The sequence below is a fragment of the Mrakia frigida genome (assembly GCF_051309035.1).
Source record: "Mrakia frigida strain ATCC 22029 unplaced genomic scaffold BDY24scaffold_41, whole genome shotgun sequence".
NCBI classification, from domain to species: domain Eukaryota; kingdom Fungi; phylum Basidiomycota; class Tremellomycetes; order Cystofilobasidiales; family Mrakiaceae; genus Mrakia; species Mrakia frigida.
In genome coordinates this window covers 199440-220831 of record NW_027481240.1, presented here as the reverse complement: position 1 = coordinate 220831, position 21392 = coordinate 199440, and the positions used below count along the sequence as shown (strand labels likewise).

The 21392-nt window shown below is 54.7% G+C and overlaps 7 protein-coding genes across 7 annotated transcripts; 5 read left to right on the top strand and 2 right to left on the bottom strand.

Moving 5' to 3' along the window:
* Positions 1-61: 61 nt before the first annotated feature.
* NCS6 (Ncs6p) lies at positions 62-2500 on the top strand. The gene is made up of 10 exons (XM_076642251.1): positions 62-358; positions 471-589; positions 688-802; positions 1022-1141; positions 1329-1443; positions 1555-1613; positions 1742-1873; positions 1962-2005; positions 2104-2157; positions 2289-2500. Exons 1-10 carry the CDS (start codon positions 172-174, stop codon positions 2469-2471), a joined length of 1128 nt encoding a protein of 375 aa, XP_076492857.1. The 5' UTR covers positions 62-171; the 3' UTR covers positions 2472-2500.
* Positions 2501-3168: 668 nt separating this feature from the next.
* Positions 3169-5517, bottom strand: ERV41 (Erv41p; the record flags this gene model as incomplete). Its single annotated transcript, XM_076637576.1, has 10 exons — positions 3169-3440; positions 3546-3596; positions 3682-3765; positions 3889-3987; positions 4123-4435; positions 4558-4628; positions 4776-4831; positions 4979-5121; positions 5287-5298; positions 5374-5517. 10 exons carry the CDS (start codon positions 5515-5517, stop codon positions 3169-3171), a joined length of 1245 nt encoding a protein of 414 aa, XP_076492856.1.
* Positions 5518-5837: 320 nt separating this feature from the next.
* Positions 5838-8358, top strand: BDY24DRAFT_366676 (MARVEL domain-containing protein). Its single transcript, XM_076637958.1, has 9 exons — positions 5838-6022; positions 6095-6264; positions 6567-6608; positions 6684-6759; positions 6863-6950; positions 7021-7136; positions 7216-7350; positions 7433-7837; positions 7948-8358. The coding sequence occupies exons 1-9, from the start codon at positions 5992-5994 to the stop codon at positions 8226-8228; spliced, it is 1344 nt and encodes a 447-aa protein (XP_076492855.1). The 5' UTR covers positions 5838-5991; the 3' UTR covers positions 8229-8358.
* A 594-nt stretch (positions 8359-8952) lies between these two features.
* On the top strand, positions 8953-12363 carry BDY24DRAFT_212337 (WD40 repeat domain-containing peptidylprolyl isomerase). The gene is made up of 16 exons (XM_076636520.1): positions 8953-9183; positions 9264-9366; positions 9477-9670; positions 9785-9872; positions 9947-10052; positions 10132-10278; positions 10364-10676; positions 10760-10875; positions 10953-11068; positions 11165-11303; positions 11415-11525; positions 11665-11791; positions 11872-11897; positions 11980-12026; positions 12107-12238; positions 12323-12363. Exons 1-15 carry the CDS (start codon positions 9108-9110, stop codon positions 12225-12227), a joined length of 1830 nt encoding a protein of 609 aa, XP_076492854.1. The 5' UTR covers positions 8953-9107; the 3' UTR covers positions 12228-12238; positions 12323-12363.
* A 1253-nt stretch (positions 12364-13616) lies between these two features.
* BDY24DRAFT_418724 (uncharacterized protein) lies at positions 13617-17160 on the top strand (the record flags this gene model as incomplete). The annotated part of the gene is made up of 4 exons (XM_076643889.1): positions 13617-15071; positions 15154-15566; positions 15649-17050; positions 17146-17160. 4 exons carry the CDS (start codon positions 13617-13619, stop codon positions 17158-17160), a joined length of 3285 nt encoding a protein of 1094 aa, XP_076492853.1.
* Positions 17149-17522, top strand: BDY24DRAFT_402635 (uncharacterized protein). Its single transcript, XM_076642250.1, has one exon. The coding sequence runs from the start codon at positions 17160-17162 to the stop codon at positions 17454-17456; it is 297 nt and encodes a 98-aa protein (XP_076492852.1). The 5' UTR covers positions 17149-17159; the 3' UTR covers positions 17457-17522.
* A 524-nt stretch (positions 17523-18046) lies between these two features.
* On the bottom strand, positions 18047-21207 carry BDY24DRAFT_402634 (uncharacterized protein). Its single transcript, XM_076642249.1, has 2 exons — positions 20424-21207; positions 18047-20291 (listed from the first exon to the last, which is right to left on the bottom strand). The coding sequence occupies exons 1-2, from the start codon at positions 20878-20880 to the stop codon at positions 18133-18135; spliced, it is 2616 nt and encodes an 871-aa protein (XP_076492851.1). The 5' UTR covers positions 20881-21207; the 3' UTR covers positions 18047-18132.
* Positions 21208-21392: the final 185 nt, after the last annotated feature.

The following is a 21392-nucleotide window of genomic DNA, read 5'->3' as shown; positions in this document are numbered from 1 at the left end:
GAGAGGTGGACGAGTCGACTCGAAATGGAGTAAAAAAGCAGAAAGAAACACCAAAACTCGAAGCTCACCTTCCTCCCTTCCTTCCTTCCCTCTCCAACCCTCCACCCTCTCTTCCGCCTCCCCTCTCGCCCTTCCCTCCCTCCTTCCTCCCAAAACCCTCCTTCCCCACCGATGCCCCCCTCGAAATGTCAACTCTGCCTGACTTCCCGAGCGATCCTTAAACGTCCCAAAACGTCCCAACAGGTCTGCAAGGCCTGCTTCTTCTGGGTCTTCGAGGAAGAAGTCCACAACACGATCGTTCAGGCGGACCTATTCCAGAAGGGAGATAGGGTTGCTATCGGAGCTAGTGGGGGGAAAGGTGAGTGAGAAACGAATGGTTTGGAGAAAACTTGAGCTTTGAAACGAGGAAGGCGAAGGAGAGCTGGACTGGACTGGACTGACCTATTCGCTTTGCTCGCTTCTCCTCGTAGACTCGACGGTGTTGGCTCACATCATGAAGACGTTGAACGATCGGTACGATTACGGATTGGATCTGTTTCTGTTGAGCATCGACGAGGGTATAACGGGGTACAGGGATGATTCGTTGGAGGTCAGTCGGAACGAACGAGCTCACCCTCTTTCCTCCTTCCTTCCTTTCGAGCTGCTCAACTGACGAGAGCGTTTGCTGGGGTTGGGGTTTATCTGCAGACTGTGAAGCGAAATCAAGTGCAGTACGACCTTCCGTTGAAGATTCTGAGTTACGATGAGCTGTACGGGTGGACGATGGATCGGATCGTAGAGACGGTGGGGAGGAAGAATAACTGTGAGCTTCAGCTTCGGTCGTCGGTTCTTCTTTGGTTCTTGCTTGCTCTTGCAAGTTCGTTTCCCGAAGGAGGGACGTTGGGACTCGTGGGGGGTCTCTACTGCTCTCTGAGCTTTAGGTCTTTCTTCGTGGGAGACTTTGTAGACGAGCCTCTTCCAAGGCTCGTTTTGAACTGAACCAACCAACCACCTCCCGTTCGTTTTCGTTTTCGTCGCACAGGCACCTTCTGTGGAGTTTTCCGTCGACAGGCTTTGGATCGAGGAGCAGCTCAGTTGGGAGTGGATCATATCGTGACGGGTCACAACGCAGATGATATTGCGGAGACGGTGTTGATGAACAGTGAGTCTCTCTCCTCTCTCTCCTTCGTTTCTTTCGTTCGTTTGGCGACGCTTCCTTCGCGTCGCCGTATGCTCTTACGCTTCAGTAGAGCACGAAGACAACCGCTTTTGTTTTGGATCGATCTGACTGACTCTCTCTCTGCTTTCGTTCGTTTGTTCGTTCGTCTCGTCTCGTCGCTTTTGCTCAGTCATGCGAGGAGACATCGCTCGACTCGCTCGTTGTACGGATATCGTCACCAAGGGAGAGGATAGTATTCGGAGGAGCAAGCCGTTCAAGTATGCTTATGAGAAGGAGATCGTCATGTGAGTGTGCTCTCCTCTTTCCTTTTCTCTCTCCCTTCGTTTCGAGCGCGTCGAGGTCGGCGTTTTCGCTCACACGCGTCTCTCGTTTTTGGTTTCTTTCGTTTCCTGCAGGTACGCCTACTTCAAACGACTAGATTACTTTTCAACAGAGTGTATTTACTCGCCGGATGGTGAGTTTTCAAGCCTCCCTTTCTCTCTGCTCGTCGTCTCCGCCAAGTTCGAGGACGCGTCGCTTTCGTTCCTTTCGCTTTCTCTCTCTGACTTCTTCCCTTTCCGCTTCGTCCATTTTTTCTCGCAGCCTACCGAGGACACGCCCGAGTCTTTCTCAAAGACCTCGAAGCCATCCGTCCGTCGTCCATCATCGACATCATCAAGAGTGGGGAGACGTTCGTTCTTGCCGGGGAGGTCAAGAAGGGGATGAAGGCTCAGCGTGAGTTTTTTTTGTCTCCTTCGCCCTTTCGTTCGTTTCGTGTTTCTTGGCAAGCTGACCTTGAGTTGGGCTCCGTTTGGTTTTGAAGAGACTTGCTTGAGATGCGGGTACATCTCTTCCAACGATCTTTGCGTTCGTCCCTTCGTCTTCTTTCTCCCTCTCTCCGTCCTTTCCCTTCCTCATGCTGACTCCTTCTTGCGCTCTTCATCTTGCGTCTTGAATCACAACAGAAAGCCTGTGCTCTTCTGGAAGGACTTGAAGGAGGTCTGAACCATAAAGCTCTTGTACGTCTCTCTCTCTCTCTCTTCTTCTTCCGTCCCTCACCCTTCTACTCTCCCACCCCCCTCCACCTCACCACCGTTCTTCTCCAAACTCACACACCCTCCCTTCCCTTTGCTTTCCCTCTCGCGGTCAGAAATCAACCCAAAAAGACACCGGTCTGACCGAGGGCCACCGAGTGATCCCTTTCTTCGAACGTCGGCCAGCGAAATCGATAGCGTTGGATCGAGAGAAGGCTGCTGCTTCAGCTTCAGCTTCGGCTTCGGCAGCGGAGCCAGATGTGGTAGTGCGGGTGGAGGGGTTGAGTGTTTTGGGTTGAGGAGGTGGTGGGTCGTTCGTTTTGGGGCGAGGGAGGGAGGGAGGGAGGGAGGACTGGACTCGGGGTTTCGAGAATGTTGTAACGATGGATTTGATGGGATCGCTTTACGATACGATACGGTTGAGGGAGAGGATTGGGAAGATGGTGGGAGAAGGAACGGAGGTGGGGGTCGGAGGAGGGAGGAGGGAAAGTCTGGAGGAGCGTCGCGTGTAGTTCGGAATTCCAGCGGTTGATGAGCTTTCGGACTCCGAGAGGGGCAAGATGGGGGAAAAAAAGGGTATAGGCGTATACCTGAAAAAGAAGCTAAGGTACCCTACGAATCGAGACCGATACACTATCTACACCCGACAGCGAGGCTTAAGAACCAGGAGAGAAAACGACGCGTCGCTCGCTGGATGTTTTTTTTTTCCCTTTGTCCCTCGAGCTCTAGTCTACCAGTGTTTCGTCTGGATGACCTTTGAACTCAACGGCGGGAAATCTCGATTTCCACTTGGGACAAGGTCTCGACTCCCTGCTTCAAACTTTCCCAACGCAAATCGCGTTTCCTTGCTCTCTCCGGGCTCTCTTCTTCTCTCTCCTCTCTCCTCCCTTCTCGCTCTCTCTCCATCTCTCTTCTCCTCCCTCTCCTCTCCAAAAACGACGACGACGAAAAGAGGGACCAAATCGCAATCTTCCCACATCCCAAAACGAAACACACCTAAAACCCAGCCCCCCCGACCGCACTCCCCCTCCTACTCCCCCCACCCAAGTTGGACAACAACCCCCCCTGATCCTCCCTCGCCCTCCCCTTCCCCTTCTTCTTCCTCCTCACCTCCCTCTCGGCTCTCGCGATGGCACGAAGGGCGAACCCCGTGCAGGTCCAGACTCCTCCGATGACTCCGATGAGTCGGACGAGGAAGTGGTAGAAGGACGTGGTGCGTTCCTCGATGGTTAGGGCGAGACTGTCGAGGTCGAATTTGAAGAAGATGCCTGGGAAGAAAAGGGAGGGCGGGGAGTTAGCGTTGGGGGTTGAGGGGAGAGGAGGGGAGGGAGGACTGAGGGAGGAAGGGAGGAAGAGGAGGAGACGAGACGAACCTGGGACTCCCTGTCCGTGCTCGACGTGGCGGACGTAGTCGGTTACGGAGTCTACCATCGAAGAAGAAAACCGAAGCGTGTGGGGGTCAGTTTGTGCAAGAAAGAAGGGGACGGAAGGAGAGAGAATGGAGCTCACATTGATTCGTCTCCAACCTCCTCCTCGACGCGTCGATGTACGTTGTTGGGACGACGGTCAGGAAGTATTGGAAGATGGAGAAGGCTGCCGAAACCCCGAAAGCAAAACAACCAAGCCATCATCAGTTCGGGATCTTCGAAAGAGACAAAGCGAAGAGAAGGAAAGGAGAGGAGAGGGAGAGAAGAGAGATGAAGACGTCGAACGCACACTTGTCGCTGATCTCCATCGACATGTCCAGAGGTTGGGCAATCTTGGGGTAGTAGGGACCGAACGACCATTCGTGGATGATGTGCGAGAGGTTCATCACTGTTTTTTGAACGAACAAGAACCAAAAAGGAAAGAGGGGATAGACGCGTCTCAAGTCAGTTCAGCCTTCTTCCCTCCCTTCCTCCTACTCCTCCTCCTACTCCTCCCTCCCCACCCAAAACCCCAACCACTCACATCCATGATCCGTATGCTCGTAACTCATATACCCATGTCCTAACGTCGTTACATGCAGATTCGCCGTCACCTTCTTCACTTCCACGCTCCCGTAAACCCTGCACGCCGGTCCGTCAGGAATGGGCTTCCTCGTCTTTCGATAGAGCGAATTGGGTCGTTTGGTTGCTGCTGAGCTGGAGTAGAAGAGGGAGAGGAGACCTGAAGAGCGACGAGGAGTTTGAGCGATGATGGAGGAGGCAGAGTTGGAGTTGAGCCCTAGGGAGGCGGTGGTGGAGGATTGGAATTCGGAGGCTCGGGAGGTGTCGAAATCGGTCTGGGAGGTTGAGGGAGAGAGGAGTGGGAGGTGAGGTGAGTTTGTGGAACGAGGGAAAGAAGGAAGAGCGGACGGGGAGGGGAGCGAGGGAGGGAGGAAGGGAGGAGGAGAGAGAAACTCACTCCGTCTTTGGTGAAATCGTTGGAGAGGAAAACACGATCTCCTACAGCATCTCGGAGATCGATGGAGAGGACTGTACGTTGGATTGAGGGCGAAGGGAGAAGGAAAGGAGGGGAGTGAAAGGTGAAGGGAAGGAAGGAAGATATGGTGAGCTCGAGCTCAACACGAAGAGGCTCCCCTCCTTTCGACGCTGCTTCAATCGAAAAAAAAAGCGACTCACAGTGACAAGGCATAGCCACCGTCATATCAATGTTGAGCTGTACCTCCCGTCCGATCCTATAATTTCGTCCCAACGATCCAGCAGCGAAAGAGAGAGAGGGAAGGAGATTGGAGGAACTCGGTCAGCTCGTCTCCTTTCCTTCCTCTCCTACCCTCCCTCCGCCCACCTCTACTCCCAAGAAAGAAACAAGCGCATGTACTCACCCTTGATCTACACTGAACGAGTAATCTGCCTCCCCGTAGAGATACTCTCCGAGGTCGTTGAGGATGAGAAGGAAGCAAGCCCACGCTATCGCGAACGTCACGAATCCTCCTCGGGCGGATTTCGTTTGGTAGGTCGGTTGGACCTGGAGAATCCAAAGGGGCGATGGAAAAGATGGAAAGGAGTATGGAGGTGGAGAAGAAGAAGGGAGGGGAGGAGGGCAGGAAAGGGACGAGGGGAAGGAGCATGAAAGATGAGCTCGGCGTCGAAGGAACGTCTCGTCGCTTCTCCCACCTCTGCCAGAACATACCTTGGGGAAAGCCTTCAAGACAGAAAACGTAAACATTAGATCATCCTCTTTTCATATATACCATCAAAGGAACGAGAGCCAACTCACATCGAACGTCTTCAACGGCGCGAGTTTGTCGAGCTCATCCAGCAGAGTCGCCTTGGATCCTCCTGCTCCTCCCTCGTCGTAGCTCTGAGACCGCGACGTTGAGGAGGGAAGACCGAGATCTGGATTCGGTGAGGATCGGTACATGACGACCTCCAAGGAACGGAAGGGAAAGAGAAGGAGGAGGGAGGGAGGGAGGAGGTGATGGTTTCGCTGGCAAGAGCGTTGAGCTCACGAAGGAGGAGGTTTGGGTTGCTTCACGACCGTTTCGGTTGCTCCTTTTTTTAAGCAGATTTTCTCATTTATGTGTAGCTTGAGGTCACTAAGCCCTTCAGACGAAGATCTATAGATCAGTTGAAACGAAAAATGACCGATCTCTTGGGACGCGACGTCCGCCCACGCCCGCGGGTCTTCCGACGCAAGTCAGAGAGGACAGCTTCCTTCCTTCTTTCTCGTTTTGACTCCCACCTACCACCCTCCTGATTCCACTCTAACAAAAGCCCATCACTCCTAACAGCTCTACGATCCATCCATCTCGAATCCATCCAATCGAATCTCCCTCTCCTCCCAATTCAATTCGAACCAACCCAATCCGCCTCTCCTCCCTAGAAATCAATCAACATGGCTCCCGACGTCTCTCGCTTCACTTCTTGTTCGTCGTCCTCCTTCTCCCACTCTTCCATCCTTCTCTCCATCCAACTAACACTTATTCTTGATATCGCAGCGATATCTTCCATGTTCGGCAAAGCGACTTCGAAACTGTCTTCATCGTCAAGGAAGAGCGAAGCTCAAGACGAAGAAGAAGGGGAACGGGACGAGGAACAAGCGGATCGAGGGCCGGCGTATAGGAATGCGAGTGGAGGAATTGGGAACTCGCAGAGTGGAGCGGCTGATGTGAGTACTTTAGAGAAGGGTTTCTTTGGGGGTGTGGGAGCAGGAGGGAGGGGAGGAGGGAGAGGGAGGTGCGCCGAGAGAGAGAGCTCGGGCTCCCTCGTTCGAGGCGGATCAAGCTTGGAATAGAGCATCGGGTTGATCTATAGAGACCCTTCAAAGCTCTGAGCACGAACTCTCCTCGAGGATGCAGCTCTCGAAGAGCAAGGGACGAGGGAATCATTCGGCCCGAGGTTGAGCTTGATCCCTTCGTCCTTTCTTTTGACCTCCAAAGCCCAAACTGACCTCTCGTCTCTGATTCACAGCTCGAAGTACCCGTACGAGACATTATCATTCATTCCTGTATCGTAAGTAGCTCATTCTTTCCGGTCCCCTTCGAGCTCGAGCTCAACCTCACCTCCCCTCCCTTCATTCGCCTCCAGCTCTTCTTCACCTTCCTCGGTATCTGCTGCTTCGGAGCTGTAGCTGGCTTCCAAGCCAAGTGGAACATTGGTGTGTGTGAGTACATCGTATATTTTCGAGGGACTCGGATCTGTTGAGCTCAAGGGAAGGCGGGAGGACGAGCTCGAGCTGACCAGCCTCTCTTCCTTCTCTCCCTCAGCTGGCCTGTCAGGATTCGCTCTCTTCGTCTCTCTCTTCACCTTCGTCATCTCGGCAGTTCTGCTTTGTGTGCCTCTGGTGTATGACAAGTGAGTCTTCCTCTCTCTCTCTCAAAATCGAACCGAGCACCCTCGCTGATCGAGCTTCGTCTTCGCAAAGGTGGGACAAACTTCGCTCGTTCGCTCTCGCTCTCAAGATCCCAAGAGTCAAGTTCATCCTCGAGGGAACCGGTTTCACAGGGATGTTGGTTCTTGCGTTCGTGACGACGATCTCAGGTATGTACGGCTTTCCTTCTTTTCGCGAAGACGAACCGAGCTGGAGACTGATCGCGTCCTTTCTTTCGATCTCTGATAGCTTTCACTCAGAAGGGATGCAAAGACGCTTCAGCCGATCCTCATGCTACCGAGGGTGGAGATGATTTCGTGGCTGCTCTTCCTGGTTGGTGTAGAACCAAGAAGGCTGGGTCGATCTTCTTTTGGTTGGGATTTGGTGAGCTTCGACCTTCCCTCCTTCCTCTCACCTCCCTCATCCCTTCCAAAGCTCACTCTTCTTTCTTCTCTTCTTACTCTAGCTGCCTGGGCAGTCATCGTAACCTTCACCTTCCTCGCCTGGCGCAAAACTCGGAAAACAGCTCCTCGAGACGCTCCCTTCGCCCCTCCAACAACCGAAGACGACTTCGACTCCTCCTACAACCCTTCTAAAGAACAACCCTCCACCACTTCCCACCTCCAACCCAACCTCGGCTACTCTCGTCCTCAGGAACAAGGGGAGGACAGTCCGTTCGCGGATCCTTCGTCGTTCCCAACCAACAACAGTCACGCCGCGTCGAGGCCGAGCATGGACGCGTACGGAGCGTTTGGGGGAGCGGTTCCGGAGGGGTATGGAGGTGGAGGTGGGGGAGGATCGGAAGTGAGCAATAACAGTGGGATGAGCAGGACGATGCAGATGGCTCAGCAGTACGGGGGGTCGGATCCTTGTGAGTTTCGTCTCTCTCTTCTCTCTTCTTCCTCCCCTCTCTCTCTCCCCTCTTCCTCCCTCTTACTCACTCACCTCCTTCCTTCCTCTTCTCGCTTCCTTCTCCCACAGTCAGCGACATCCGCTCAGCCCTCACCTCCCCACCCCCTCAACTCCCTCCCGTTCAAACCGTCCCTTACGTCCATCACGTTCCCGCTCCTCAACAAGCCCAACCTCAGCAGTACTACCAACCTCAACCTCAGCAGTACCAGCAGCCCCCGATGCAATACTCATCACCACCACCACCGACCGATCCGTACGCTGCTTACCAACAACCTCAGCAACAGCAGGCTTACGGGCAGCTCCCGACGCCGCCTGGGTACAATCAGCAGTTGCCTGGGGGGTATAGATAGCTGGAGGAGGAGGGAGGAGGAGTTCTTTTACGCGCTTTGATGCTTTTTTATTACGCTTTCCTTGTTTTACGCTTTGCTTTTGCTTCTTTCGCTTTTGACGACGCCCATGGACTGTTTCGACCCCTTTGCTTTGCTTTGCTTTCTCGTGTCATCCCTGCCTCGGTTTTCTTTATTTATGGATGGGCTTCTTATGTTCCGTTGCCTTTGGGTTTGTTTTGGGCGTTGGTTGGTTGGTGAGAGGAGGAGCGATGGAGAAGGAACGGAACGCGTCGAGGGTCGTCGACGACCTCGAGCTCCATCCCGTTTCCGGCGCCGCTTCTCGTTTTCTCTCCGAGAGACAATTCTGTCTCTCTCTCGTCTTCTCAACTCTTCTCAAGGCGCCAATCTTTGTGGAAGAGTGGGGAGGAGAGGGGGAGGACGAGGAGGCGGAGGACGAGGGATTCATGGGGCTGAAGGAAAGTGGCAGATAGGGAGAGATTCCTGGGATGTTCGACGTTCAACTGGAAGGTGTGCGTATCGAGTCCAAAGTGAAGAAAAGCTGCGAGGTACGAAAAGGAGGCCGTTTTGATGGTCAACCAAGGGTCGACGTTCAAGGTCAAATCGAGTTGACCTGCAACGACGAGCTTCTCCCTCCTTCCCTTCTCCTCCTTTTCTCCTCCATCATGTCCGCCTCTCCTCCTCCACCCCCTTCAAAACGACAACGAGAGGACTCTCCACCCGTAGGATCAGCAGCAGTAGTCCAGGATGTTGAAGAGAGCGACGACGAGGGCGACATCGGTTCGTTCACCTTCCTTCCCTCCGAGCTCAGCCCTCCCTTCAAGAGGGCTATCCCAGCTCCCCTAGACTTACCTGATCGCTTGTTTCTATCGTACAGGACCTATGCCTGTACCTGAAGGAGACGACGAGGAAGGACCTTCGCTTTCCGAGACTCAAAAGAAGAAGAAGAAGAGAAAGGGTTCGTCTCGACCTCCTTCCTTCCATCGCGAGCTCGACGTCGAGCTGACCTTGCCTTCCCCTTCCCCTTGCTCTCAACAGTTCTGGCTCACGAGAAGCTCTTCCTTGATCATCTGCCTTCTGCTGATCGATACTACAAGTCGTTCATGCATCGAGACGTCGTCAATACCATCACAGTAACCAAGTCAGTTCAGCGTCCCTCCTCCTTCTCTTTCTTCCTTCCCTTCCCTTCGACCGTTCATCTCATCCTTCTTCAGAAACTCGAGGCTGACATCGGTTCCGACTCTTCCCCAGAACCGACTTCATTCTCACGACGTCGCTGGATGGTCACCTCAAGCTCTGGAAGAAGCAGGCCACTGGAATCGAGTTCGTCAAGCATTATCGAGCTCATCTCGGACCCGTCACTGCCGTCGGATCCAGCAGCGATGGAACCATCTTCGCTACGGTGGGAGAGGATGGGTGCAAGGTGTTCGACGTGATCAACTTTGGTGAGTTTGAGGAGCTTTCGGGAAGAAAGACGGAGGAGTTGTTGAGCTCAAGCTCGAGAAGGAAGGAGAGGGCTGATCTCTTCTTTGCTCTCTTCAATCCTGCCACTTTAACAGACATGATCAACATCATCAAGCTCGGATTTGTGCCAAAAGCGTGCTGCTGGGTTCACCGATCTGGTCAAGCTCAGACTCTCCTTGCTATGTGAGCTCGACATCTCCTGCCTTCTCCTTCGTTCGGACGCGACCTCTGACTTTTCCTTCCTCTTCGACCTGCAGCTCCGAAGAAGGAACCAACGTCATCCGAATCTACGACGGAAGAGGCGATGGAAAGCCCTTGTACACGCTCGACAAGCTGCATAAGCACCCCGTTCATCTCATGGTCGTGCGTCTTGTCCTCACGCCTCCCTCCTTTCTCGTTCTCGAGCTCACGCTCACCTCTCCCTTTTCTTTGATCTTCGCAGTACAACGAGCGATACGACACTGTGGTTTCAGCCGATGAGGGAGGGTTCATCGAGTACTGGCAGCCAACAGAGCCCTGGGAGCTGCCGACTGGGGTTTCTGGGCTCTGGGAGTTCAAGAGTGCGACGGATCTTTACGAGTTCAAGAAGGTGCGTCTCTTTGTCGTCTTTGTCCTCCTCAGTCCTTTTTGTCCTTCCTCTGACTCTCTTCTCACCCTTTCTACGCTTCCTTCAGGCCAAATCCATCCCCACTACTCTCTCCTTCTCGCCAGACTCCTCCCACTTCGCCACCCTCTCCCTCCCCGACCGTCAAGTTCGAATCTTCTCCTTCCTCTCCGGAAAGAAGACCCGTCAGTACGACGAGTCCCTCCAGGCTATCCAGGAGATGCAACAAGCCGGGACGGCGGTGTTCAGGATGGACGATATGGAGTTCGGAAGGCGTTTGGCTGTCGAGAGGGAGTTGGAGAAGGTTGGAGGTGGGATTGGAACGACGGCTTGGGACGAGACGGGTGGATTCTTGCTGTATCCTACAATGTTGGGTATCAAGGGTGAGTCTCAGTACCATCCGCTATGCTTGAAGAGGCTGTCATAGGAGAGGCACACGAGATGCTGACTCGCGTCGTTTCATTAGTCGTCAACACGGTTTCGAACCGAGTTGTTCGAGTCCTCGGTAAGGACGAGAATTCTCGGTGGATGAATCTTGCTCTCTACCAGGGAGCTCCTTCCAAGAAGGGTCTTGCTACCATCGTACGTATTCTACTTCGTCCCCCTGTCGTATTTTCGCTCGATCTGACCATCCTCTCATCTTCCCTTTCTCGTACCAGGCCATGGCTGCTTCCGCCAACCCTCTGCTCGCCGAGCGCGAAACTCGGGATCCTACTCTCTTCTGCACTGCCTACAAGAAGCAGAGGTTCTACCTCTTCTCGAGACTCGAGCCTGAGTACGTCCCCTCCTGTTTCTCTTTTCGACGCGTCTTCCTTTCCCCGTTCGAGCCTGCTGACCTTCTTTCCTTCCATCTCTTCCTTCGCTCTTACAGGGACACTAAAGGAGGGGATCGAGATGTGTTCAACGAGAAGCCGACGAGGGAGGAGCAGTCGGTCGCTTCAGCTCAACCTCTCAAGTCGACGAGCAAACTCGGCACGACTGCTGTTATTCACACGACCAAGGGAGACATCGTGAGCATCTATCTTTCTTTCGAACCGAATGCTCACGAGACATCGTCAATGTCAACAGCGATTAACCTCGATTTTCTCTCCCATCGTCCCTTCCCTCCCCGTTCTCTTCAGCACTTCCGTCTGTTCCCCGACTCGGCTCCCAAGGCTGTTGAAAACTTCTGCACTCATTCGAAGGATGGGTACTACAACGGTATCATCTTCCATCGAATCATCAAGAAGTTTGTGAGTTCATCGTTCCGCTTCCTCTTTTCGTCGCGTCGTTCTCCGCCTTCGACTTTCTATCCCTTCCGATCACAACACGTTTCCGTGACTCTCTTGCCTTCCCGAGCTGACACTGTTTTCTTCTTCTTCGTTCGGTCAGATGCTCCAAACCGGAGATCCTTTGGGAGACGGAACGGGAGGAGAGAGTATCTGGGGCAAGGAATTCGAGGACGAGTTCGATTCGGCACTGAGGCACGATAGGCCTTATACGCTGAGTATGGCGAACGGTGAGTCCTCTTCGTTTTTTTTTTTTTTTTTTTGCTTCCCCTGGTCTGTTTCTGACACCTTCTCGTTATTTCTCTGGCAGCTGGACCCAAGACGAACGGATCGCAGGTTCGTCCTCTCGTTCTGTCTCCTTTCCTTTCGTCCAAGACGATCTCGCTGACTTCGACCCTTCCCCTGCCCCCCCCCTCAGTTCTTCATCACCACCGTCCCAACGCCATGGCTGGACGACAAGCACACGTGAGTCTCTTCTTTCTCGGTCGCGTCGCTTTCTCCTCGATGCTGACCGACCTCTCCTCGCGACTCTTTCTCTCTTTCAGTGTCTTTGGTCGAGCCATCGCCGGTCTGGATGTGATTCACGCTATCGAGGACGTTCGATGCGACAAGACGGACAAGCCTTTCGAGGACATCGTGATGGTCAACATCGAGATCGGAAACTAAACTTGATTTCGGTGAGTCGTTCTCGTCTCGTCTTCCTTCGCTTCGCCTCTCGATTCTTTTCGATCAGTAACTGACCCTTTATGCCTTCTTCCAAGAACAGGCGATGATTATGCTCTTGTCTTGATATCTTCTCCTCAGAATCCACAGGCTAAGGAAAGAACCGTCTCTCTCTCTCTCTCTCTCGTCTCCCCTTTCCTCCTCTCTCTCTCCCTCTCTCTCTCCTACCCACCCCCCGAACTTAGCCTCTCACCTCCTTGTCCCCTTCAAAAGGACTGTTGAGCGTTGACGCACGACGTTTCCTTCCTCCGTTCTCCTTCAAACCGAGTTCGACCCTCAGAAGGAAACGTCCACAGTCTCTTCGGGAAGATCGATACTGGAAGCACTTCTGATCCGTCCTTCGCAAAAGCAGTCTCTCTTCTTCTTCTTCTCTCTCTATTTACGCTCAACCCAACGAGGGATCGTCTTCTTCCTTTGAGAGGAGGGCGGGATGAACTCCTGGGTTGGGTTTGGGATTGAGAGGAGATCTGTAGAGGGTTCTTTTTGAAACGACGATTGCACGGGCTTGTTCCGCTGTCCGACATCTATGACATCCTTACGCTTGATTCGATGAGAGGCGAGAGAAGTTTTTCACTGTCGGAAAATGGAGACTTCTCTCGTCGCTCCAAATGAGCTCGAACGACTTCGCGGGGAAGAGAGCAGGTCGGTTCACCTCTGACCACATCTCTCTCTTTCTCCTCGCCCTTTCTCTCTCTCTCTCTCTCTCAAGATCGTCCAAGCAGACGAAAGATAACCAAGTGAGTGCTTTGGTATCTATACTGTTAAGGAATAGGAGGGATGGGAAGGGAGAGGGAGGGAGAGGGAGATCGAAGCCAGGGAGGGAATCTAGATTGCGGGAGGGAAAGGCGGGGGTGGAAGTCGCCCTCGCGAGACCCATCCTGATCTGGAGAGATATCTACAAAGAGAGAGCAGGGGGAGAGGAAGGAGAGGGCGGCCGTCCTGTGATTGAAGCTGGAGGATGTACAGAAGCAAACGAGTGGGAAGGGAAGGAGAGGAAGGAAGGAGGGCACGATCTTCCCCTCCCTCCTGATCCCCCTACCCCTCCCTGATAAGCTTGCTCTTTCCTTTCTCTCCCAGATCTCTACTTATCGACTCTCACAAGGTTAGTACATCGTCGTTGGATGGTGAGATGGAAGATCGGAGTGGTGGAAGTCCGGTGAAACTCGTTCGAGTTAGACTACAGGATGAAGAGAGGAGCAGTCGAGTCGAGCTTCCCTCCTCTCTCTCTCGTCTTCGCCTTCCATCTTCCACTCTTTGGCCATTCAAACGCCTTCCCTTCTGACGCCATACTCTGCTCCTTACTCTTACAGACGACTTCGAGGACTTCCACGAATGCACCACCACCACAACCGAGATAACCCCTCTCCTCTCGCCGCCACGGACCACGCTCGTCCTCCCTCTTCCTCCTCCTCTTCTCCTACTCCTACGCCAACCCCTCCTACAACTCGTCCACCCCCACCTCAACGAATCGATACTCCTCCCTCTCCAGCTTCAACCTCTACCGCTCTCGAATCCGATCCTGATCTCTCAGACGTTTCGTCCCTCCATCCCTCAGAGGAGAACGACGACGCCGTCGACGTTGAGGATCCGAACCAGAGAGACCTCTCTGCCTCGGCTTGGACGGATATAGGAGACGAGATCGAAGGAGGATCTTCCCTCAGAGGAGGAGGGAACCATTCGAGGAGGCAGAGCTCTTCGTCTTACGGCTACTCGTCCGGGAGGTCGAGGGACGGAGACGAGGACACGTCGTCTTCCGAGCGAGGAGGAGACGCGGGAGGACGACGCGGTGCGACGAGGAAGGAGTCTACCAACGCCGACGAGTACGACGACGACGAAGACGATTTCAACCTCGCAGAGTCCTACGTCGATCTCGAACCTTCACTCCACTCGGATCCGACTCTCACGGATACCTCAGCGGAACGATCATCAGCAGCAGCAACCATCGGTCAGGCCTCGACCAACTCCCTCTCCTCCAGCGTCAACACCACCACCCTCGAGAACTCTCCTCAAACCAACGCTTTCGCCTTCGCTCACTCTCCCGTCAGCGAGTTCAACTACCCAGATCCTTCGACGGTCGCTTCGTCGTTCTCCTCAGGTCAAGGCTCCCAACATTCGTTTCGTCGTTCCAACTCCACGCCCGCAACTTCGAACAACAGCAACCCCGCCGCCGTCGTTGGAGGGACGCGCATGGGTCCCGGAGTGCTCTACCGTCCTAGAGGAGAACGTGCTGGTGCTGCCTACGCTCGAGGGAATGGGAGGAGGATGAAGTCGGACGGGATCGTTTCCTCGTCGTCGCTCGCCTTCACCAACTCGGAAACCGTCGCCTCCACACCTCCCTCGACCTCTCCCGTCGTCAGATCCTACTCCCACAATCCTTCAGGGGTTTCGTTCGCTTCTCCTCTACTCCCGGAGCAGCCTCTCCTCCATCAACCTCCTTCGGAATCGACGAACCTTGTCGTTGGACCTCTCACCTCCCTCCCTCCCCGTATCCACGTCGTCTACCTCGGACTCTCTCCCTCTCAGCACTCGTACAACCCTCTCGTCAAGACGATCCTCAACCTCCTCGACTCGTCACTTCCGGAAGGTCACGCTGCCGTTCCGGCCCTGCTCAAGGAGTACGATCTACTGGGAGGGACGAGGAGCTCGAGGATGATAGGAGATCTTAGGGAGCCCTTCAAGAAGGAAAGGAGAAGCTCAGGAGCTTCAGCAGCGTCGAAGAAGAGGGAACGAGAGGTGGAGGTGTGCAAGATCGAGGTCGGAGATCTCACGGTCGAGGAGACGGACGAGGTCAGCGTTTCTTTCTTTCCTTTCCATCTCGACGAGCTTGTACTGAATGTCTTTTTCCTCTGCCGATTTCTCTTCCTTATAGTCTGACGCTCTCGACCTCATCAAATCTCATCTCAACAGTCTCCTCCTTCTTCGTCCAACATCGTTCCTCTTCCTCCTCTTCCAACCAGCTCAATCGCCCATCGCTTCCTCTCCTCGCTCCTCGACAAAGCCCATGGTCGACCTCATCGAGACTCATTTCTACGAGCATCACCACTCCGTCAGATTCGTCCCGGTCGTCCTCCCAGCAGGAGGAGGATTCGGAGATTACTCGTCCGAGAAGGACGCGTTGACGGTTCACGAGGTCTTGGAGCTCAGAGGTCAAGAAGGAGCGGAGACCTTGTTCGGGAGGGTTCTAGCGGACGGGTTAGCTGAGGCTAGGAAGGAAAAGATCGAGGAGCCGATTTTGGAAGTCAAGTTCAATGCGAAGAGGTTGAAGAGGGAGGTGCCGAAGTAGTGAGTTCATCGCTCGTTTCTCTCCTCCTCGAAGAGACGTGATCCTGATCGCTTCTCTACCACGCGTGTCACTTTTTTCCAGTCTCCTCGCCATCTGCACTCTTCCCATCCTCGTCGGAAGCGTCCTCCTCGCCCTCGGTTCCCTCCCGGATCGATTCGATCCACTCTTCAACTCCCTCTCCTCCAACAGTCGACCGGCTCACTCCTCCCTTGCCCACTCCAGCGTCCCATCACTACCCGTCACATCATCCTCAACATCTCCCGCAATCATCAACGAACGAGTCCTCGCCGACATCCTCAAGCAGGTCGTCGGAAACGGTCGTCCTTCAACCGAGCACGTCACCGTCGCGTCTCCTCGATCAGCAGCAGCCAGCATCTCTTCGCCTCCTCCCGAGCCCTCCCCGGCCTCGACCAGCACTCCCAGCAACCGAGCTCTTTCGGTCAGGAAGGTCGGAGAGGTCGCTATCGCCGACACGTTGGCCAAAGCCGTTTCGATCTTCGTCGACAAGGTTCCCAAGGCAGAGGAGGGAACCGTCGCTATCTCCTCTTCCCTCTCGTCGTCGGAGTCCTCGATATCGACGAAGAAGAGACTCGGAGTCTCGGACTCGAGCCTGGTCGACATCTCGACGAAGGTCCTCAGCGAATTGGACGCGTCGGCGTCGATTCTCGTTCCCAACACGAACGGACCTCGAGCGAAGAAGAGCTCTCCTTCGTGCAAGGATACGGTCGCAGCCTCCTCGAACAACACTTCTTCTTCCCCTTCGACAGGCGACGTCAGCGACACCGAGGCGGCTCGTAGATCAAGAACCTCCCTCCTCCCGCGTCTCAAACCAACCCTCGCCTCCTTCGAATCCCTTGCAACCCACTTCACCATCGACCTCCTCGAGCTCGTCCGCTCGACTGCCAATTCCTTCCTAAATCTCTTCCCCGACTCCTTCACCTCCCTCCTTCAAGACCTCGAACCTCTCGTCCAACGAGTGCGACGCGTCCTCCACTGCCTTCGTCAAGGGTCCTCCTCCGTCGCCGACGCCGCTCAATCCACCGTCACTCGAGTCCAACGAGGCCTACGAATCGAGGAAGAGGCTCGTCGACGCGCTCTCCAGGCTCTCTTCGGAGAAGCGAGCAAGATCGCCGAGGAAGGACTCGCTGCGAGCAAGAGGAAGGTCGAGGAGGTTACAGAGGAGGTCGGAGTCGTCGTCAAGGCTGCTAGGAAGGGAGTTGCCAAAGCTACGAAGGATGCGAGGGAAGGTGGGAAGGTGATGGTGGATGGAGCGTTGAGGAAGCCTTCGAGGGGACTTCATCGAGTTGTGAGGGACGCGAAGGCTGTCGTCGGAGGAGCGACGAAGGGACCTCCTCCTCCTTCGAAGGAGTGGCTCGAGAAGAGGGAGAAGATGAAGGGAGCCAAGAAGGAGGGTCCGGGTTCTCCTTGCTTGGAGACTGAGGGTGGGAAGGGGAAGGGGAGGGCGAAGGGAGGAGTGAGATCGGTGAGTTGCAGAGCTTCGCTCTTTCGTCGTCTTCATCCTTTTTCTTCGTCTCGATAACTTACAAACCTACTCTTATCCTCTTTCCTCCTTCGTAGCACTCTCGAGTTTGATGAGCTTCTTAGTTGGTTCTGGTTTCCTATTTTTTTCCCTTCTCTTCGTTTCCTTTGCGTTTGTTCTCAACTTCTCTCCCTCTTTCTCTCGTCGTTCACCCTCCCCTCCTCTCCCCTCCCTCCCTCCCCGGCATCACACCTATCTCACTAGCTATTCTCACTACATATGGCTCCTCTCTACCTCCTCTCTCTCCTCCTCTCTATCACTCTCTTTTTTCGAGCATCCAGTTGTTTCGATGTCGTCGACGCGTTTTGGTTTCATCTTCTTTGTTGTTCACTCTCTCTCTCTCTCGTAGTGTAGCCTTTCTCTTCCTTCTTTATCTCTCTCCTCTTTATGAAACATCCGCATTCTGTCCAACGAACAGCTACGAGCAAAGGAGCAACCTAAGTACCAGGAAACTAAAACTGCAAGATCGACGCGTTGAAGGCTTCCCCTCTCACCACGTTGGAGCGAAACAAGCGTTCTTGTGGTCCTTCCCATGAAATTTTCGATGCTCTATCATGAGACAAGAGTCAACAAGATGCACGTCAGCTTCGTACGACACGATCTCAACGTGAAGAAGACGCGTCAAAGGTCGACGAGCCTTCCGAGCAAAACTGAAAGACCTGGCACTGAGCGAGAGGGGTAGAATGCTCTCTCGTTTCCCCACATGCGTTTCCTGACCTGATCCGCTGCCTCCTGTGCTTCGCCTTCCCAATACTGTACACCGACGCGTCGACTGGACTTCCAAGTTCCCGCCCCCCATGAGCTCGTCTTTCCTCGTGACTTCCCTCTCCCAGATTGAACGTGAAGTGAAGTTACTGATTGAGTTATGAGATATGCTATGCGATTGTGTGTATGCTAAGATCAATGAAAAGACGAAACCTCTCCCTCCCCTTTCCCTCCCGCTCCCGCTCCCGCTCCCGCTCCCGCTCCCGCTCCCGCTCCCGCTCCCGCTCCCGCTCCCGCTCCCGCTCCCGCTCTCGCTCCTCTCAGCCTCGCCCAAAGCCAAACATCCCAACAGGACCTCCAGGAGCCGTGCTAGGTCTCCTCTTCGACCCACCGACTCTCGTCCTCTCCTCGCCAACAGGTCCGAAATCCACCACTCCCCCTCCCCAACCCGCTTCTCCTCCAGTCACTCCAACCTTCACCCTCCGCCTTGGATGATCCTCCTCCTCCTCGGACGGGTTGATGGAGATCCGACGACCTCCCTGGATCAACGTCGCCATCATCGATCGCCTTGCGTCCTCTTCCTTGGTTGTAGCTGGTGGTGAGAGCGAGAGGAACCGTCCAAGCGCAGAGGATTTGGAGGACGAGGAGGGAATCGGACGGTGGAGAACGGGAGGAGGAGGAGGAGTGAGGAGGGTGGAGGTTGCGGTGGAGGACGAAGAGGGGGAAGAGACGACTGGGAGGGGAGGAAGACCGAGGTCGAAGGTATCCGTAGAGAGATTGGAAACGATTTGGCGATGGAAGGCCGACGAGTAGTAGCTCGAAGGCGGAGAGAGATGTGAGGAGGGACGGGAGGTTGAGGAAGAGTCGTTGGACTCGAAGGAGGTGGTGGAGAAAGAGGTAGGTAGGTCCGAGGATGGTGAAGAGGAGTAAGCTTGGAGCTTGACCGTCGAAGTGGATGCGTTGGAGGAGGAAAGGGAGGATTGGGAAGGACCGTCCAACGGAGAAAGAAGAGAGCGACGCTCTTCTCGCGTTCGATTGAGAGCATCCGCTGTCCGAGACGACCGATGCGAAGTTCTAGGAGAGGGAGGTCCAAGAGGTGAAAGGGCTCCTCCTGAATCGTCCGATCGTCGACTCCTGCCTGACGGACGAGACATCCTCGGCTGATCGACGTCTGCCTCCAATCCTCTGAACGAACTTCCGTTTCCTAGCGAGTACATCGACGACGACGACGACGAAGCGCTGGTGGACCGTGTTCCCATCGATGGCCGAGATGGATGAGGAAGACTTGGGGAGGATGGAGTAGCTGTTGAAGAGGAGGAGCGAGTTCCGGAGGAGGGTTTGGATCGAGAGGAGGAAGAGCGCGTTCGCGGTCGAGAGGGAGGGGCGGGGACGGCGAGGAGGGCCGCAGAGGTTCGATCTGATTGCGAGGTGGAAGTGACGATGACGGGGAAGGTGTGAGGGAAGGGAAGTAGGAGTGCCGAAGGGGTGATGAAGGAGGAAGAAGAAGAGGAGGAGCTTGGTTGAGGGGGATCCGAGGCCGACGACGACGCCGGTTGTACGACCACCGTAACCTTCAACTCGAATCCCAACGTCACCATGCCCGTCCTCCCAGTCTCCCCCATCGTCCACCTGCTGCTACCCTTCACCCTCGGCAAGACGAGCTCGACGTCTGCTTCCCACTCCTTCAAACCAACCGCCCTGATCGCGTCCAACTCGACCTCGAGAACCTTCGTCGTGATAATTTCCGAGGACGCTGGAGGAGTCGACGCTCTTCTTGACTTTTTCCCTCCTGATCCTGATCCTCCTACCGAAGACGACGAGGAAGATGCTGAAGCGGAGCGAGAGGAGAGGGAAGAAGGCTCGGGCGATGGATCTCGACGCGTGGGGAGGGAGCTGGAGGACGACCGAGGAGAGAAGAACGACGTGAGACGAGACGAAGTCCTGGTTTTGGCTCGACCTGTCGATGTGGATGTAGGAGATAGGAGGAGAGGTGAAGTTGTCGAGTATGAAGCCACGCTGAGACTCGAGTCCATCGTCCCCATCTCGTAGAACTCTCCTCCGCTCCCGACCGACGATCCTCCCGTTGCTGCTCCTCCCAGATCGTCTGCGGGAGTGTTGACCTCGCTGGACCAATCCGACGAGATGACCTCTTCCCCTGCGATGGTTGCTGCTGTTGCGGGAAGGAATTCGAGCCTCCTCCTGAGCGAGACGACGATCTTCTTGATGGTGGCTCGATTCGAGGGAAGAAACCCCTTGAGGTGGATTGGGATCGTCTCGCCTGGTCCGTAGGCTCCTAGAGGCGGGAAGACAGTAGACGGTAGGGTTGTGGAAGAAGAGGAGAGAGCGTAGGAGTTGATGGAGAAGGAGGGATCCGATGGTGGGAGGGTGGGTGAGGGGGCAGACGAGTGAAGAAGAAGAGGGATCTCGATGGATTTTGAGAAGCGGTCGTTTGGATTGACGGAGCTTCGATGAAGGATGACTGCCAGAGCGAAAGGTGAAACGAGTCAGCTCAAATAATCCTCAGAGGTTTCGAGAACCGGAAGCGAGAGAAGCGAGCTAAGGAGCAAAGAAGGAAGGAAAGGAAAGAGCCTGGACTTCGAGAGCGACTCACCAACTTCAAGCCTCCAAACAACCCGATACTCTCTCAGCGAAACCGAGCTCCTCCCAGCCTTCTTCCCTTCCTCTACAGGTATCACCACCTTGAACTTCCCTTCCCAATCTCCCAAAGCTTCCTCGACCCCTCTGCTGACCAACCCATCTTCCCTAGGAGGAGCTGATTCCCCAGCCCTCCAAACCACCGTGCTCGAGCTCCAGAGGACCTCGCTCGTAACGACTCCAAACGCTCCCGAGAGTCTCGACTCTATGCATTTGATGTTGACCTCGACGGAAGAAGCGAGGAGAGGTTTTTCGGGTGCTGAAAGGCGAGAGAGGATGAGACCTTCGAGGATGATGGGAGTGAGTCCGAGGAATCCAACGACGGGAAACGACCGACTGGGAGCCGTCGACGACGAGCTCGAAGGGTTGAGACTTGAGCTCGAGGGGAGAGGGAGGATAGAGATGGAAGGCATCTAGCCTGAACGGCGGGAGGGTGTGTGTGTTGGTTGTGGGTCGATGGAGGGGAAGAGGAAGGAAGGAAGGAAGGAAGGGAGGGGAATTAAAGAAAGCGAGCTCGAGCTCGATTTGGTTTCGACGCGTCCCTCTTTCGGGCTGGCGAAGGGATGGTTTGGGCGCTCCTAGATGTCTTTGCTTGACCCTTTCTTCGCTCGAGAAGGACTGTAGAGGCGAGAGTGAGGTGATGTGGTTGAGGGCAAAGGGCGAGACCTCTGTTGAATTCATTCCCCTTGAGGAGGAGGATCTGCGAGAAAAGTAGATTTCCGAGCTAACGAAAAAGGGCCATCAGCCCAGCCTCAAAGCTCCCCTCAAAGTTCGTATCTTCGATCGTTTGCGCGTTCTGCTTTCGGATATCTCGTCCCAAGCTCGTTTTTACCAGCCATCTCAGTGTTTCCGAGGACGAGCAGGTTTTCTTCAGATGGGCGAGAGGAGAATTGACACGTCCCCTTCGCTACCTATTCAGAATCCA